This window comes from Oryzias latipes, chromosome 9, assembly GCF_053564925.1.
Source record: "Oryzias latipes strain Hd-rR chromosome 9, Olatipes_Hd-rR_3.1".
NCBI lineage: Eukaryota > Metazoa > Chordata > Actinopteri > Beloniformes > Adrianichthyidae > Oryzias > Oryzias latipes.
The window spans coordinates 3,045,581-3,058,961 of record NC_136245.1 but is presented as its reverse complement, the minus strand read 5'-3'; the positions used below and the strand labels follow the sequence as shown (position 1 = coordinate 3,058,961).

The window sequence follows — 13,381 nt, the reverse complement described above, 5'->3', positions numbered from 1 at the left end:
GTTTCTGGATGTCGTCTCTTTTTTGGCTTAAAATGTGAATCAAACCGCATTAAAATTAACTTCTCAAAGTTAAGGACATGTCTGCTTTATTCAGTAATCTGATTACTATGTCTTAGATGTTTGTCATTGTGTTACTTTTTTCCTCATGGATCAGAGCTCCTACCTGTTCACACCTGCACATCTGAACATCAATAGAAGTGTAAGCAGCTAGCTGGAAGTTGGAGAATGACACGCGTGTACATGTGGTCTGCCATAACAGCTTTACTCCTGCATTTTTAATTACACGGTGAGATTATCTTCTACTTGGAAGGGCTTCCAGGAACGCCACGTTCACCCAGACCTAAGGCATTCGGAACTGTGTCACAGGTAAACCTCAAGCCAATTTAATCTCAACCACAACTGCAGCCTCTGTAAATCCCCGCGCGTTCTCGCTCAATGTTCTTTCACGTGGGCTTTAAGCAGCTCTGACGTCGTAAACCGAAGGTCAAACCAGGTTAGACTTTCCTGGTTGAGACTGGGTCATCTAAGTTACCTTCAACTGTGAACTTGAGGGTATTTAAAAGCAAACACAGTGGACGAAGTATCGGATCCCTCGCTGTTGTTTTAGGTTTGATGTTTACTGACAAACTTGAGGCGGGCCTGCACATGTGTCTTCGTAGTTAAGGGGACTGCAGGATGTTAAACCATTGCTGTGTAAAGTATTCCCAATGGTTTTCTTGGTGACTGTGGCTCAAGCTGCTTTGAGATCATCAACTAACTCCTGCCATGTTGTTTTAGGCAATTTTCTCTCTGTTCTCATGATCATGGAAACCCCACCAGGTCTGATCTGATTTGGAGCCCCAGACCTACAGGTGGGTTGTTGTTTTCGTCCTTTCTGGTCTCGTGCAGGTCTACAATCTTGTCCCTTAAATCCATTGAAAGCTCTTTAGTCTTCATGTAGGAGAGTTTCCAGCTTCCAAGTTCTTCAAGAAAGAGCTGCTGGAGTTTGAACAGGTCTGAGGAAGTTTCAGTCATAAGCCATCACTGCTCGCCTACGCTCAGCATCTTGAGTTTCTGATAAAAGTCAATCTTCATGTGTCTTGAACCAACTATGAGTACAGCTGTGAAGGTGTTGCTGTAAATGAAACGTCAGACATTGACAGACTCCAAAAAATAAACAGGAATGCTGTTTATTTAAACAGGATAGATCAACCAACCAATGCTTAATTGGTTGGTTACATTGATCAAAACGATTGATTAATATTTCTCACACAGATTTAATCAACTCAGTTCAAGACAGAAAAAGGCTTTAATACTTTATTTAGAACTTGATCAAACTATGTCCAAATGTACCTGCAGTATTCTCACTGACCAGCAGGGACCACAGATCCTACAGCAATTAATAGTAACATGAAATCACAGGACAATTACCCATGATGCATCAATGATTCTTTTCTCCTGAAATAACAGTTGGATCTTCTTTTTGAGAGGCCACCTGTTGTCATGAAGTCCTAAAAACTACATTTACCCACCAGACAAGTACATTCTTTGTCATGATGTGTGATTCTTCAGATTTGTGCGGTAGACTTTTATCTACTTAGCCTTTTTTTTGTAAAAGTTTTTACCATTGAGAACTGGACTGAGTGACCCCGCCCCCCTGGCATTCCAAACAGGAAGTACCAGCTGGTTCCAAGACACCAAAATTCCATAGACTTTTATAGAGAAATAAACAGCTGTTACTCAGTCCTTCTATTGGTCAGAAGAACCATCTTTGATCTGATTTAAACATGTTCTTGATCATTCTATTTTATTTTTCATGATAGTTTTTCTTTAACTTGAGAGTGTACTCTTTTACTGAGAGAGAGGAAAGTCTAACACAGAGCCTGAGCAGAACAGGTCCAGTTGTGGAGCTGCTATCAGATATAGAGCGGCTGCTCCTGCGCAGTCAGCAGGCGGTACATGGCTGCAGGCATGGTCTTCATGTGGATCTGGAACACGAGGCACAAACATCAACATTTTCAGCAGCGGAGATACACTGTATTACCAAAAGTATTCAGACACCCATCCAAATGATCAGAATCAGATTTCCTGACCACCAAATCAAGCTCTCCGACATGCAGACTGACTTAAACATTTTTCAAACATTTTCACAAACATGCCACCTGTGCAACAAATCCAGTGGTGACATTTCCTCACTCCTAAATATTCCAACAGTACATTTGGGACGGCATTGTGCAGAGTGAGAAAATTGGTAGAGGAGGAATCATGGTGTGGGCCTGTTTTTCAGGACTCGGGCTTGGCCCCTTATTTCCAGTGAAAGGAACTCTGAATGCTTCAGGATACCAAAACATTTTGGATAATTCACTGCTCCCAAACTTGTGGGAAGGGTTTGGAGCGGCCCCTTCCTCTTCCAACATGACTGACCTCCACAGCACAAAGTTAAAGTCCATGAAGACATGAATGACAGAGTCTGGTGTGGATGAACTGGACTGGCCTGCTCAGAGTCCTGACCTGAACCCCATAGAACACCTTTGGGATGAATTAGAGCGCAGACTGAGACCCAGGCCTTCTCCACCAACATCAGTGTGTGACATCATTGATGCACTTTTGGAAGAATAGTCCAAAATTCCTAAAAACACTCCTGAACCTTGTGGACAGCCTTCCCAGAAGAGTTGAAGCTGTAATAGCTGCAAAAGGTGCACTGACATCATATTCAACTTGGAATGGAATGGAACAGCACTTCTGTTTATATGTGAGTCAAGGCAGATTTGGTAATACAGTGTAACTCAGTCCGAACACACTACCACAGAAAATGGTCCTGATACCCAGATCGTCCTGATGATCTTGGTCCAGAAACTGCATCAAGAAGAAAACTTGGTTTTAGAGCCGCCCCTTTACTTAATCTGATGCCAGAAATCTGGCCCCCAGACTGAGAGTACCAAGCAGAACCTCATGACTCCTGACATGCGAGTTGGATATTCTCCAGATCAGCTGACCTGCTCCATGAGGTTCTACAGGTGTTTAAAGAACCTTTTGTTCTCACAGTTTGAGGAGGTGCTCTGATGTGGATTTCCTGGATTCCCTCTCTGTTTTTCATCTGTCATGTTTCTCTTCAGAGGTTTCAGTAAATATCTCTAAAACTGGATGCAATAGAGTTCAAGATGTCCATCTTCTTACCTCTAAACACGCCTGTAAAGAGAGAATACCCTGCACCATGAACTCTCACACCTCCAAATACACTTTCTCTCCGGTCTCAGTGCTTCTTTCAGGGACAGAACATCATCAACATTCATCTGAAGATTTCAGAACAAGCAGCAGAGGCAGATACATTTGATAGTTGGGTGGTGCCGGGCCTGGGGTGTCGGTGCCTCCGGGGGTGGGCCCCTGGGCTGGGTGGCCCTGGCCCCTTTGCTGGGGGTGGGCTGGGGGACGGCTGTTTGACCACCGGGGGACAGTCTACCAGCTGTCCCCAACTTACCCCCTTCCTTATATAACCTCATATTAGGGTGAGGGGGTGGGGGGTCTAGCCTGCGATGCGCCTTGGGGGGGGGCTACTTGGGAGTGGCCCCCCTCCTATGGTTGCCGTATGGAGTGGGCCCCCCCTCTTTCGGTTTTATTTGCACCTTAGACATGTAGGGTCCTTGGTAGGGGGGGTGCTTGGACATCACTGCAAGCAAGCAGCAGATGTCCTCCTGGCACCCTACCTGCCAATTTTAACCGCACCTTAGACATTTAGGGCCCCTTGGTGGGGAGGGTGAGGGGACATCACTGTGAGTAATCAGGAGATGTCCCCTTAGTGCCCTACTCGCCAATTTTAACTGCACCCCCCTTAGTACACACACCCCTCCCTCTTCAATATATACATTCAAACATAAACACACACACATGCACACAAACACCCTCTCAAACACCCATACACGCACACACATTTTACAAGGAAGGTGGGACCTGGGTCCATCTGTCCCCTACCCCTTCCCTGGTGGGGGGTGCGGGCCCCTTGGCGATGGCGGCCGTGTCCCTTGGGTGCCGGGTCCCTGGGCCCGGCGGTGCTCTCTCCGCACGGTGGGGGGGTTCATATTACACCTGAGCCGGGGGTGTTCGTGTCCCTGGGGGGTGGGTCCTGGTCCTTGCCCCTGGGCGCTGGGCCCCGCCAAACTTCCAACATGGCCGAGCCTGGTCGGGCCATATTTATAACATCCCTTGTGGGCCGCCCTTTTTTCCCCGGGGTTCCCCCCTCCTGGGCGGGGGCGGCGGGCCCCTGCCTTGCTCCTACCTGGACCAACCGTGGGCCGGGTGGGTGGCTGCCTGGAGTGCGGAGCGGGTCTCCCTTGGGGGGTCCTGGCTCGTACCTGGGGTCGGGGCGGGGGGATGCCCGGAACTCCTGGGTGGTGGTGGGGTGCTCGTCTGGGGCTGTGGGCGTCCCTCTCCGGTGGGGCCCTGCGTTGGGCTCTTCCGGCGCGGCGGGGGGCTGCTTTCCTGGCTGGGCTGGGGCGGCGCTCTCTTTCCCTCTGCGCCTCCCTGCTCTCTGGCTCTGGGGGCCTCGCGGCGGTCCGGCTGGCCCTGGCCTGGGTGGCGGTCTTGGTCGCCCGGGGGGCGGTTGTTCCCTGCCTGTTCCCGTGTGGCGTTGGGGGAATTCCGGCTGCCGCTGCTGCTGCGGCGGGGGTATGGGTGTGGGGGTGGCTGGGCGCTCCTCCTCCTTCTTTTCACATTCCACCATCCATTTTAGAAGAACATAAACACTCACCTGAGCACAGGTGTTAGCTCACCTTTGCACTAATAGTTTGCATGATTGAATGAATGAAAGATTTCACACTAGTTGGTTTAAAGGCATAGGTATGCGTTCGTGAACACTATCTGTTTTGTGTGCATGTTGACATGTGGACATTTTTGCGGCTAGCAGGTGTGTTGATAATATTTGAGTGTGTGTGAACAGGCCCCGCCCTTTTTGTACTACATTTGAACCGTACCGTAACAATAAACAACCAGTAAACCTGTCTGCTCTATGCTGCTTCATGGTCTTACCCCCCTTCCCCTCCTATTATCACCCTCCTACCCCCCCCTCTCTCTAACGTCCCTCTCTCTTCTTCCCCTCTTTCCTTTTCCGTCCGGTCCAACACCAAAGATTTTCAAACATGATTGAAATTAATAAATTTTGGCCTCAATTACAAAAGGGGTTTATTCAGACATACCTTTGGTTTGTCTGAAGATTAATAACCCCTCTTGTTAAAATAAAATATGTCCAACACAAGAGGCCCTCAGCTCTCATCTGTTTGCCTAGCTGTTGGACAGGACAAGTTAAAAAAAAAAAAAAAAAGATACATTTGATAGTTGGAGATCCACGGAGAAGGAGGGTGTAAGGGCAGGGATGCAGAGTTTAGCTTAGCCTGTAAGTTTAGTTTAGCAATCATCTATTGTATTTAATGACCCAAGCCCATTGAGACAACTGTGTTGTGACATTGGGCTACGTAAATAACATTGAATTGAATCCATGCTGGAGATCTGATGGCTCCTTTTAAACTCAAGTGTTCCATGAATGGATCCATCCATGAAGCTGAACGCTGCTGAACTTCTCTGACCACGTCTACAATGGAGCCTCACCTTTCCCACGGCGTTGGACAGGATGTGGACGATCTTCTCATGTGGCGTTGCCACCACGCTCTGGCCGTTGATCTCAATGATGTGGTGACCCACCCTTACCCCGCCCCGCTCAGCGATGCCCCCGCGCACAAGGCTGCAGATCTGTGGAAGGACATGTTTATTGTTTCCCCCCAGCAACTTCAAACACAAAGGATCCACACTTTCACCCACAATGCCGTTCTGCACACTGAAGCCCAGCTGGAGGCGAAGGGCCGGCCGTCTGATTAGAACTGTGGTGACTGGGGGACATCTCACTACGTTCATCTGCACCCGAGTCTGGTTCTTCAGATCCTGGTTATCAAGAGACACAGGAGGCTGAAGGGTGCTGTCTAAAGATGAAGAGGAGAAAGGGAAGGAAGAAAAAGGACAAGGAAGAAGACTAGAAAGAGGAATGAGGGGGGGAAAGTTAAATAAAAAAAGAAAAACAAAAGGAATGTGGAGGAAGAGAAATTCGAAGACAAGGTGGCGCAGAAGACAGATGAGCTTACTGTTGTCTCATCATCGCAACTGGAGCAGGTGACCATAGCGAGGGCCACAGTAAGACATACAGACGTGTCATGTGACCAGCACTCAGGTGTGGTGGGCGCACCTTTATGATGTTCTGGCAGCTGGACAGCGGCAATCCCACCAGGCTGGTTCCGTTGACGGACATGATCTGGTCTCCTGTGTTCAGTCTTCCAGACCTCTCAGCTGGACCTCCGTGCATCATGTTGGCAATGATGGCGGTGGGCAGGATGGAGCCCCACCCACTCTCCACAATGGCCAAGCCCAGAATCTCCCCCTTCTCCTTCTCTATGAACACCTGAGCTCACAGACGGACAGCAGCAGCTTCAGACACTCCTGCTCTCTGCAGATGTTCTCATCAAACATCTGTTCTTATTCTTTCTGATGGTCCACAACCACACAGACTGGAGGTTTCCAGTTCTCTGGTGGTTCTGGTCCAGAAAATTCCTTAAACCCCTCTAAGACCCGATGCTAGCATGCTTTCATAACAGCAATACTAAGATTAAGGAAGAAGACCATGTTTTAGGTAGAAGACACCTAAAACACTGGATAATGCAGACAAGTGAACACAGATGTGACATCTGGTCTGTGAATCGACATTTTGGAAGATTCTCAGTCAGGCTTTCACCAGAACAGATGAGGAAATGGGTTCTGCCCTGCTGGTGCATTCAGAAGAACTGGCTCCTGTAGTCTGTGGGGAAGAACATTGGTTTAATCTGTTTCAAGACCGATCTGCTCTTGTTTGGCCTGCACACTTAACCCAATACGGACCATCCATCCATCCATCCATCCATCCATCCATCCATCCATCCATCCATCCATCCATCCATCCATCCATCCATCCATCCATCCATCCATCCATCTTCTTCCACTCATCCAGGACCTAGTCACAGGGACAGCAGTCTAAGCAAAGATGACCAGACTTCCCTCTCTCCAGCACTTTCCTCTAGCTCCTCTAGGGGACCACGTGTTGTTCCCAGGCCAACAGAGAGACGTTGTCTCTCCAGCGTATCATGGGTCTTCCCCGGGGGCTCTGCCCAGTGGGACATGTCTGAAACACCTCCACAGGGAGGCATCCAGACTAGACGCCCAGCCACCTCAACTGGTGACCGAGCTTGTAACCCTATCTCTACGGGAGCGCCCAACCACCCTACAGAGGAAGCTCATTTCAGCCGTTTGTATTCGGGACCTCGTTCTTTTGGTCATGACCCAGAGCTCATGACCAAAGGTGAGTATTAGAACGAAGATCGACCGGTAAATTGAGTGCTTTGCTTTCTGGCTCAACACTCTCTTTACCACAATGACCGGTACAGCGACTGCATATCATCGGGCACTACTCCAATCCGCCTGTCGATCACACGCTCAAATTTTCCCTCACTCGTCAATAACACCCCAAGATTTTTATACTCATCCACATGGGGAGGGAGCACTCCACACACCCAGAGATGGCAAACTACCTTTCTCCGGTCAAGAACTTAGTGCTGACCCTCATCCCAGCCGCTTCCCACTCGGCTGCAAACCGCCCCAATGGACCACTGAATCAGACCTGGTCTAATTCAGCTGGTCTGAATTGGTCTGAGACAGTCTGAACCACCCTGACCAACTGAGTCTGATCTGAAAGTGATTTTTGATTCCTTCAGATTTCTCAGGTGACCTGCAGTGACATCAGGTCTACTTACAGCCCTGCTGTTCTCAGACTTGGAGAAGTGGACCAGGTCTTCGTTGTACATGTCCGGGGAGCTAAGCAGGTCACTGTACTGGCTCAGGCTTTGGGGGTTGATCCCGCTGACCCGCAGGAACTCCTGGTACGCCACACTGAAAGCCTGCCCAATGGACTGGGCGATCATCTGGGCCTGAGGACACAAACAGGAACAGGAAGGAAACAGAACCAGAATCCAAGGAGCTTCTCTGCATTCTAGAGCAGCAGCGCTAATACTTCAGTCCCAGAACTTGTGGTGACTCCAGCTGCCTTCTTGCTGCATGTACTCTCATGCAGACACTTTCTGACACCCATTGAAGTTTGAAGTTTGGGATAAATCGAGGCATCATGTGAGCCAATATTCCATGACAAAGACTTTGTTATTCTGTGGTTCTTACGTCCTCAGATTCAAACACGTGACATGTCATCCTGGACGGACTTTTGCCGTCGTCTCCCGACTCCGGGGCTTCCTGGGACTCCTGAGAGTCGAGCTGAGGCGGCCTTCTTCGGACCATCAGAACCACCACATTACCGATGTCTGCAATGTAGACCACGCTCCGTAGCGGCTGGTCCATCACAGTTTCCTGTGAGCACAGGAAGAGGATGGCACAGATGTGTCAGGGATTAGGGGTGGAATTTTAACAAGTCATCCAGCTTCTCCTGGATGAGTCTGCAGTCTTCTCCTCTATGTTTTTAGTCTCTCATCGATCATTTATGTCCAATCATGTATCGTCTTGACTCATCCATGTTCTGCTGGCTGTAGACCGTTGTGAGGTTCTGGTCAGTTTAACTTGGTGGGTTTTGTGTCTGAGCGAGTACCTGAGAATCTGTGTTCAGAACTTTGACCCTCTGTGTGGAGATGAAGAGGTCCACCTCCGTCTGAGAAACTTTACCGGCCTGCAGGAACATGTACACACAGAGACACGTCTGACTGCAGAGACAAACACTGGGACCCAAAAGTAAAAACTGCTGCCGTTCAGGAGGACGCCTTAGCAGTTGTGACTTCACTGGAACCGAGGAACCTCAAACAGGAGGAACCAACCTCTGGTGTTCAGAGCTGAGCTGACATGCTGCTCTCCGTCTCCTAATACAAGTGTTCAAGGCTGTAAATCCCTGTGCAGTGTTGGTTAAGATCTCTGTATCACCAAAGGGTTCATAGAATCTTCTGAGAAGCTCATTGTTCTCTAGACTTGGAGTCTGATGTGGTGGGGCTGACTGTTTTGTGGCAACTTCACTTCCTTTGGACTGGACAGTATCTGGTAGACCTCAGAGGGATTCTGACCGTGCTGGACTGGATGAATGAAAATGTTCTAAAGATGTTGTTTTTTTGTCTGACAGTCCTTAACAGGACCCTTCAGGTCTTCAGGTCTAGAAGAAAGACATGTCAGACAATTAAGTATACATGCTTTGAGAGATCACACCACATGGTGCTCATATACGGACATAAGCGAGTGCAACCACAGAACTGGACAGCATCTACAGCTGACTGTTCCTTAAGGGTTCTAACGATTCCTTTGAAAAAGGATTTGATTCACATCTTAATTTGCGCTTGGTTAATTCATAGTCTATATTGATTCAACGATCCGATTCAATTGACTGAACTAAAATCAATCCAGGACACTAAGTGTGAGGAGCATCACAAGACCCAGCTGTTCACTTTCCATGGACCTTCATGCGAACAGTCATAGGGTTTGGAGAACTCATAGATGGAATTTATGCAGCAATTGTGACAAAAGCTGACAGCAGTCATCTTAAAGCTACAAAGTCTGTGGCCTTCAGGTCTAGCAGGAAGAGGACCCTTCAACGTTGGGAGTTGGGTCATCTAGACCCACTAGACAGTGCTTTGAACCTTTTTTCTTCAATGATTTGTGATCTTCACTGGTGTCCATGGATTACATGAAATCTTTCCACCTTTATCCACCTTTGTCATGGTAGGAAGAACACGTCAATGTAAGGGGGGGTCATCTAAGATAGCACAAGGGTTAATGACCTGCAGATGACTCTCTGGGAAGGAAAATGGTGCAGTTTCCTTTACTGCTGGGGGACTGGAGTGTGTTGTTGTCTAGCGGCTGTGAGAAAAGGTGTTGATGAGCTGAGCTTTAAGCTGTGGATCGTGAAGGTTACTGAGGCGGGGAAAGTTAAGGAAGAGGCCAGGCTGTGTCCACACCTCTCACTAATAGCACACATGCACAGCTGAGTGATGGCTCTCACCTTGACGCGGTTCACAGCCTCCTCTGCCTGCTTCGTCCGGACGCTCCGGGATGGCGTCTTTTCTGACAGCAAGGGGGTGGAGCCCCAGTAGATCGCCGCAAACAAGATCCCGCTGATCAGGTCCTCTGGGTCACACGGGCCTGGAACTGAACAGTGGAGAAGATGATGTCATCACAGCAGCGTCTCTGGAAGGACGGTGGACAGAAGCTGAGGATGCAGCAACAAATGCAGGGAAAAACGGTGGTCTGAAGCCCTCAAGAGGTCAGCATTTGTCCAGTCTGGTCTAGTCTAGTCTGGTCTGATTTCATTTACTCTGGTCTGATCTGGTCTGGTACCATCAGCTGCTGCTTTTACTAATTTGTTGGCTGCCTCCGTCCGTCACTGTATGGTGATGGTCACAATCAGACGAAAGTGCACGAACGTGGTCTCTACAGTCCATCCTGAACAGGAGGCAGAATGAATGAAACTCCTGAGGACTTCAGATGGAAATTCATCTTTTGGAAGCATCATGGACAGAAAACCATCCAGCAGTATGAAGCTCCACTCATACAAAAGAAAGCAGTTGGAGCAAAATCCGAGTTTTCCCATCAGTCCTTGAAGAGGGCATCCACCAGATGAAGCTTCTGGAAGCCCAAACACTCAGAGGTTCATGAAGCTCTGTGGCAGATTGCTGCTGCAGATCATCCATGAACGCTGGTTTAGGCAGGTCTGCTGTCGAGTGCGGTCATGGTCTGTACTCACCCTCCACGTATGCAGGGAAGGACGGTGGGTTTTTCCTGGACTGCAAAAGAAGAGGTCAAGAGTCAAAACGATGCAGACGGTCATCCTGATGTTCAGGAAGGGTCTGAATCCGGCAGAACCCACCTCTTTACTGGAGGCAGATGCTTCCAGGTTGTCATCTTGCAGCAGGAGTCTACTGGACAACTCTGCTCCTGGAGGAGGGGGTGAGTCCAGACGTGGGGGCTGCACAGTGGGAGAGAAGTTCCTTACATGAACTGGGATGGTCAGTCTGAGCTCAGGTCCTCAAAAGCACTGCAGGTAAAGACCCAGCTGCTGGAAGACCTGCTGCTATGACCATGGACACGGTCTGACCCACGTCTTTTGGGTCGACCTGAAATTAAGTTTGTTATTTAATTATGTTTTCTTAGTTGTTTCTAACAGCAGGCAATAACTTCACTAACTCTAATCGTACCTGATCAGAGCTGGTCTGTTTGAATGTGTTCTAACATGATTTGGTTTTATCTGGTTTGGTCTTCCCTAAAGCATGGGACACAGAAACGGCTGTCTTCAGAAGAAGTTGGCAGGTACAAGTGCAGCAGAGGGAACATCAAAAACCGCTTCGCTCTTGGGTCAGGGAGGTTGAAAGGGACAAAGTATCGCACACTACTCACAATCAGTTAGAGACATTGTGAAAACTTCAGTGGATGCACTTCACAGATATCTGTGACAGGGAGGTGATACTATTGGGGTGATGGACACACCTCAGTTAGTGTTTTCCATATAATGGTCTCACTGTGTTCAGTGTCTCTTGCTTATTGGGGCCAAAACTAAAAAAATTCTAAAAGAAAAACCTTTTCAATGTTTCATCAATGTCAACATTCTGTGGGTCTGAATAGCTGATTTATTCAGTAAGTCTTTCCAAGTTCATCATTCAAACAGCCACGAACGCACGGCGTCGCTGAATGGACGAGCAGCTCCACCTGGACGTAGCGCCTTCAGGTTGCTAGTAGACAGTCAGAGGTTCCAGGTGAACTTAGTGAGCAGACTAGCATCAAGACTCAGAACTACTGACAGAGTTTGTGACAGACCCAGGAGTGGAGCCCCGCCCAGTGACAGACCACAACCACGACCAGGAGCTGTGGACCTCTGATCTTAGACATGGTTTAGCAAACGCCACACAGCTGCAGGCCCGTTTTCCAGATGTGAGGGGTACCAGGGCTTCCAGCCTAACCATTCGACTCCACCGCTTTGACTCAAATGCAGGGGACTCCACTACACCACAGTGAACATTTGCTGTGGGCAGATTACAAATGTTCATGGATGATAATGCTCCACCACCAGAATTGTCAGAGCTGGACTTCAGGAAGTGGGTGTGTCCTCAAATGGTTTGGCCAGCAACGACCTCTGACCTGAACCCCATAGAGCACGTCTGGGACCCCACCCCAAGTGACCTGGCAGAACTGCATGTAGCACGTGACTTGTGGAAGAGTGGAACGCCTCAGAACATCATGAAGCTGGTGAGGATTAAGAGACGTCGCCGTCACGCTGTCATTGCAGCAAATGGTGGAACTATTGAAATGGTCAATATTTGTTATTTGGGGCTATCTTCATTATTGCCTTCATGTTTGGGGCAAATAAATGAAAATAGTGCTTCTTGTCATTCATTACTATTAATATCAGAGACTACTTTAATGTATTTCAAAAGCACTAATGGTGAGTGGTGTAAATGAATACATTACTGAAGAATTAACTTAAAACAACATTAACTAATTTGAACTGGAAACCATCCATAGAGTAACATAAGCCCCGCCCACAAACTTTAATGTGTCAGTTGATATTCCTCTGTGATGACAGAGAAACCATCAGATATTCAAAACGTCAATTCAAATAATATATATATAACGTATTTGTGATAATAAGTAGGAACATAAATGTTTCCAATGAATAATTTATCATGTCGGGTTAATCAATGAAACAGTCAACAAATTCAATGAACTATATTGAAAAAACTTTTATTTCAATTCAATTTTGTTTTATTGAGTTTATTAAACTTTATTGATAAATGTGAACATCATTTGTTCTGTTTAAAATGATTGCTTGATTGTTCAAAAATAAATTTGTCATATTTTGGATCTTTCATCCATCCATACTGTGCTGTTGTAGCTTCCCATCCTTTACCAAAACAAGCTGCCATCAAACCCACCTCATTCTGATCCTGTGGAGCAGCGTCCGGCCTCTGCTTGGCTTGGTCCTCCTCCAGCTTTTCCACCTGGTACATCCAGAAGTTCTCCATGGCGTGGGTCGATGCAGTCGCTTCAGCTCAGCGACAGAAGCAGCAGAGTGGCGGCCGGGCGCTCGGAGCTGCGGCGTCACCACGCACGGCTGTGCTGCTCAGGTGACACAAAGGCGCCGTCACGGAATCAGAGCTGGCTCTTCATGCCGGTCCTGAGCGGCTGCTGCTTGATGGCGTCTTCCCCCCAAAAAAATACTTCAAGCCGCAGTTTTTAAAGGATTCCTACAGGATTGAATTGAGTCCCTCAATGATGCATAAAAACACTTTCCAAGGATAAGAAGAAAACCTGCAGCATCTGATGATACTGGATCCTCGATCAAATATTTAGGCTGCTGTCT

At 48.1% G+C, this 13,381-nt stretch overlaps 1 protein-coding gene across 2 annotated transcripts; it reads right to left on the bottom strand.

The window, feature by feature from the left end:
• Window positions 1-1,153: 1,153 nt before the first annotated feature.
• Window positions 1,154-13,318, bottom strand: LOC101168719 (amyloid-beta A4 precursor protein-binding family A member 1-like). Of its 2 annotated transcripts, XM_023958073.2 has the most exons (11): window positions 12,954-13,318; window positions 10,895-10,993; window positions 10,772-10,811; window positions 10,031-10,176; window positions 8,639-8,716; window positions 8,218-8,403; window positions 7,800-7,973; window positions 6,206-6,418; window positions 5,788-5,907; window positions 5,578-5,718; window positions 1,154-1,967 (listed from the first exon to the last, which is right to left on the bottom strand). In XM_023958073.2, the coding sequence occupies exons 1-11, from the start codon at window positions 13,041-13,043 to the stop codon at window positions 1,896-1,898; spliced, it is 1,359 nt and encodes a 452-aa protein (XP_023813841.2). In that variant the 5' UTR covers window positions 13,044-13,318; the 3' UTR covers window positions 1,154-1,895. The 2 variants fall into 2 exon arrangements, with proteins under 2 accessions (XP_023813841.2, XP_078808253.1); XM_078952127.1 differs by lacking the exon at window positions 1,154-1,967 and having other exon boundaries at window positions 5,312-5,718; window positions 12,954-13,162.
• Between the last annotated feature and the right edge of the window lie 63 nt (window positions 13,319-13,381).